This window comes from Sinocyclocheilus anshuiensis, unplaced genomic scaffold (assembly GCF_001515605.1).
Source record: "Sinocyclocheilus anshuiensis isolate Anshui unplaced genomic scaffold, SAMN03320099.WGS_v1.1 scaffold117, whole genome shotgun sequence".
Lineage (NCBI taxonomy): Eukaryota > Metazoa > Chordata > Actinopteri > Cypriniformes > Cyprinidae > Sinocyclocheilus > Sinocyclocheilus anshuiensis.
This window is the reverse complement of record NW_015536624.1, coordinates 628,766-634,249: the sequence shown is the minus strand read 5'-3', so window position 1 is coordinate 634,249 and position 5,484 is coordinate 628,766. Positions and strand designations below refer to the sequence as shown.

Genomic DNA, 5,484 nt, shown 5'->3' with positions numbered 1-5,484 from the left:
AAAACGTAATAATCACTTTAATGTAGCTTGCGCCAACAGTTGTACACGGAAGCAGCTCCGGGAGGATGACGTATGAGTCTCGTGAAAACCAACGTTTGTTAACAGGAGCAAAGGAAGCAAAGTTTCCTTACTTTAGCAAAGGAAAACCAGTCTCCTCTTGGTTTATATCGAAATCCTCCGACATTCTTCTTTACAAATCCTCGTTTTGTAATTCTAATAAGTGACCGTTGTTTTGTTTTGATCTCTCCTCTGCGTTTCCGCGTGCGTCACTTCTGAGCGGCGCATGCGCAACGCTGACCTCATACGTCATCTGCTCGGAACTGCTTCCGTGTAGGACTGTTGGTGCAAGCGACATTAAAGTGATTATTACGTTTTGAATATGGATATTTTTCTAACAAAAACGCATCGATTCGCTACAGGAGGCCTTTGTTCACCCCCCGGAGCCATGTGAGACACTTTTTTTTTATGGATGTGCACTTTTTATTTAACTTCTTTTGGACTGATGCATGCAACACCCACTGAGTGGCATTAAACAGCTTGAAAGATCAAAGACAATTTTTAATATAACTCCGACTGGATTCGTCTGAAAGAAGAAAGTCATATACACCTAGGATGACTTGAGGGTGAGTAATTTGTGGGCTAATTTTAATTTTTGGGTGAACTAACCCTTTAACTAAGAAAATGCATAGAGCATTTTAGATGAAAAAAAGACAGTGAAAGAATGAAATTTTAAGTTCATTAAAAGCAAAAACAAATACTTAAAAATGATATAATACACACTATCGTTCAAAAGTTTGGGGTCAGTAAGATTTCTTTTAATGGAAATTAAAACTTTTATTCAGTAAGGACATATTAAATTAATCAAAAGTGATAGTAAAGACACATGTAATGTTAAATATTTCTATTTCTAATAAATGCTGATTCTTTCTATTAAAAATGCTGCTTGAACTTTTTTTGATTTTATCAGAGAATCCTGACAAAAAAGCAGCATATTCGAATGATTTCTGAAAGATCATGTGACACTGAAGACTGGGGTCATGATGCTGAAAATTCAGCTTTGATCACAGGAATCAATTATATTTTACAATATATTCAAATAGAAAACAGTTTTTTTAAATTGTAATAATATTTCACAATAATACTGATTTTACTGTATTTTGACCAAATAAATGCAGCCTGTGTGAGCAGAAGAGGCTTTCATTAAAATAAAAAAAAATCTTTGAACAGACTAAGTGACTAAGTATCTATAATTTTCCCGGGTGATTACAGGGACAGAAAATGGCAGCGTTCCTGAGAATGAACCATATATTTATGAAAAGTGCAGCTTGACTGTTTAAATTACTTAAACTACTTTAAATTGTGAGTATCTGGGAACTTAGAAAGCCACAGTTACAGAGAAGCTTCAACAACATTCGTATGAAATACAGTTGGAGTCTCAATAGTGTGTGTGTGTGTGTGTGTGTGTGTGTGTCTCTAGAGTGCTTCAAGTGTATCTGCATGTGTGTTTCCCACCGCGTCCTGATGGTTTCTGCAGATTTTACGGATGTTATGAATAGCACACCATTCATCGTATAAATATAGCTCCCTCAGTATATAAACTCCTGCCACTGTATTATGCTTTACACATGTGTGTGTGTGTGTGTGTGTGTGTTTGTGTGTGTGTGTGTATGTGAGTGTGTCAGAGGGCAAGAATATAATTGTGACTGTATAAAGTAGTGGTCTTTGGTCTGTAACTATGGCCCGCCGGTGTGTCCAGGTTAACCTCTATGTATATTATATGCTATCGCCATGGAAACAGTGTGATTTTAATGAGGGCTCTGTGATTGGCCGGTTCTCGTCTTTCTGCACTGTTATTTCAGACCGTTCCGGCTCCCTAATGGCCACGGCTCACGCTGTGGGTGTTCAGAACATACGCCCGGAGGTGACAGAGGTCACTCGCTCGCATTGTTCAGAAAAAGCAAATGATATTTACATGAAAATGTATATCCTGACCAGGTCACGGTGTTCCCAGTGCCCTCCGGGAACATGCAGGGACAGGACGGAGGTTTTTCAGTCTAGACGGAGTCAGCGAGCGGAACAGAGAGATATTGCAGCACTCGGTGGAACTCACATGGCTCTTCTTCACATCTCATCTTACTCGGCCCCGAATGAGTGTGTGTGTGTGTTTGTGTGTGAAGTGTCCTCTGGGAGCCGCAGCTGTCGTTTACGGGTCTTCTGGGAACCCTTGACCTTCGGGTCAAAGCCAGGAGCAGAAACGACTCTGACGGCTCTGAACACACGTACTGTATGATGACAGACAAACTCCACATGCGTATACACTACATACACACAACTACAGCATTCAGCAGCACACACACCGTCCACATTGTGGAGAAACAGGAAAGTCAAAATTCTGAAGGAACACTGATAGGAATGATGATGAAAAAATACAAATGAAAAAATAAAAACTCTCTGATATTTAAGCTTTTTCAACACTCCAACTTCATGAGGTGCATGCTGAGGTGTATACATGTATATCTTGTTCAACTCATCCTTTTCTGTTCTGGTTTTAATTATTAAAATTAAAATAATTAATAAGTACAAAATGAATCATGTTATAATTTTATTTAATAACTGATTTTCCTGCACTCTCCGGTTTAACTCATCCTTTTATGTTTTAATCATTATTATGGCTATAAAAAATATTTAAAAACATAATAAATATAAAATTTAAAAAAAGACAAAGATGAAAATGAATTATAAAAATAATAATTTTATTAACTTGACTGATTTTCCTGTGTTATCTGGTTCAAATCATCCTATTCTGTTTTTAATTATCACAATTATAAAAATGTACATTAATAAAATAATTAAAAGTGACTAAATTAATGAATTTATCAATATAATAATTGATTTTCCTGTAATATACAGTTCAAATAATATTTTCTGTTTATTTAATTATTAAAACTATAAAAATGATTAAAATAAAATAAATTGTAACAGATTTTCCTGTACTACCTTGTTCAACTCATCCTTTTCTGTTCTGGTTTTAATTATTAAAATTAAAATAATTAAAATAATTAATAAGTACAAAATTAATCATTTTATAATTTTATTTAATGACTGATTTTTCTGCACTCTTCGGTTCAACTCATCCTTTTATGTTTTAATCATTATTATGGTTACAAAAATATTTAAAAACATAATAAATATAAAAAGAAAAAATGACAAAGATTGAAATGAATTATAAAAATAATTATTTTATTAACTTTACATTAATAAAATAATTGAAAGTGACAAAATTAATGAATTTGTCTATTTAATAATTGATTTTCCTGTAATATACAGTTCAAATAATATTTTTCTGTTTTTGGAAATTATTAAAACTATAAAAAATTATTAAAATAAATCAAATAGTAACAGATTTTCCTGTACTATCTTGTTCAACTCATAATTTTCACTCAAAAAACATACCATAAAATAATTACAAATGTATATATATAAAAAAATATATATAGAATTATATATTTATAAATTCATATTTGTCAAAATTAATTTTTTTAATTTAAGTGGAAGCCTTTATATTTAAAAGTTTTTAAGATCATGCAAAACATGTCAAAGCTGTTAGACAGTAAATCAGTCAGTCAGGTTAGTGTGTTTTTCTTTCCTCCATTTACAGTGTACTTTCACACTTCTTCTCTATTTTTAAACAGTTCATGAGACCTTAGATTTCAGTGGAACTGACACTCCAGAAAGACATAAACAAGCTTTGCATACACACATAGTGTACAGTATCACAAAAAACATTCAGACCATAATGCATTATTTAAAAAAAAGTGGAATCTGCATTCAAATGATGTGCAAGCTTTTCTCACAACAAGCTTCACATTTCCGAGTGATATTTAACCAGCTGCTCTCAGGGTCATTTTTCATGGATGTATGAAGTCAGTTTTGCTCAAGTTCACACAGGTGTCCTCGCAGAATAACTAGGCAAAGGGCCTAGTTCATCATATTAACATATGAACATGATCCACAAAGTCTGACAGCAACAAGTGTCTAAGACTTTTGTTTTCATTTTGAATAATACATTTAAAGTTTTCTATTTTGAAAGTAGAGTGGTTGTTTTGAACAAGAAACTTAGATATTATTAAAAACATGTTGCTTTAGCTAAAGTACTTGTATAAATACTGCGTGTGTGGGATAAAAAAGCTCATCTCGCCACCTCATACATTTATACAATTTTTAATAGTGCTGGGCAATGATTAATCACGATTCGCATCCAAAATAAAAGTTTTTGCTTACATAATATTTGTGTGTGTACTGTGTATATTTATTATGTATATATAAAGACACACATACAGTATATATATTGAAAATATCTACATGTATATATTTATATTCATATAATTTAGATTGTATCGAAATATATTTAATATATAAACATAACATATTTTTCTTAAATATATACATGCATGTGTGTGTATTTATATACTGTATACATAATAAATATACAAAGTACACACACATATATTATGTACACAAAAACCTTTATTTTGGATGCGATTAATCGCGATTAAACGTTGCCCAGCACTATTTTTTAAACAAAACAAACCACTTTTATCATTTATTTTCACACAAAATCTGTTGCTCCATCAATGTTTAATAAAAACATATATATTTTTCTAAGAGTATAGAAAAGCACATTTTTCTTAAAGTATGCCTTCAGCCCTGTTGTACCCTACTAATATGAATATGAGCTGTCAGTTTAACATGTTAATTAGTTAATTTAATTATAAAAAAATAGTTTGACAGCTGGCAACACAGGATAGAGCTTGACATTCATCCCTATAGGCAAAGCTGATCTGTATGGTATTGACACACGCAAGCGAGAGAGAGAGAGTGTGTGTGTGTGTGTGTGTGTGTGTGTGAGACTACCTCAGCAGGCGGTATGCCCTCGGGTGGGCGGCACTGCAGCAGCACTTCCTGTTCGAGTGACACCTCCTTCCCCAAGGGTTCCTGCTCAAACGTCTTCCTCAAGACTGTGAAGAATGGAGACAAAGACACGGCTCATTTACTTACACTTCATTAGTCACCTAGAAATAGCACCGAATATTTCTTACATTTCACATGGTCATTTTATTTAAAAAAAAAACAAAAAAACAAAAAAGCAATTTATTTCCAGGTTTAAATGGAAAAAATAACAGATGCTCTCTCCGACTTTTGCACTCCACATAATAATAAGTAGCGCAGAATTTATTATTGCACTGGATTTCATCTAATTTTCATCTCATTGTGATGTTTTGTGTGCAGTTGACAGTGTGTGTGATTGGTTTCTTCACACCGGTGAAGAGAACAGCTCACAGGACGTGTGAATGACGCTCATATCTGCCATATTCTCAGGACAAAGCAAACATTTGTGCTATTCGTTCGCTTTATTATCTCATAATGTTCACGTGTGGGTGTAAATATCTATTTTTCCCTGTTGGTTTGTCTCTGTGTGTGTGT

The 5,484-nt window shown here is 33.4% G+C and overlaps 1 protein-coding gene across 1 annotated transcript in view; it reads right to left on the bottom strand.

Annotated features, from left to right (window-relative positions):
- Positions 1 to 5,484, bottom strand: part of LOC107704840 (netrin receptor UNC5C-like) — an 89,788-nt gene that overhangs the window by 82,472 nt on the left and 1,832 nt on the right. Inside the window, exon 4 of the mRNA XM_016507865.1 lies at positions 4,915 to 5,018. Within this exon, the coding sequence (XP_016363351.1) occupies positions 4,915 to 5,018 (104 nt within the window). The remainder of the gene's footprint in view (positions 1 to 4,914; positions 5,019 to 5,484) is intronic.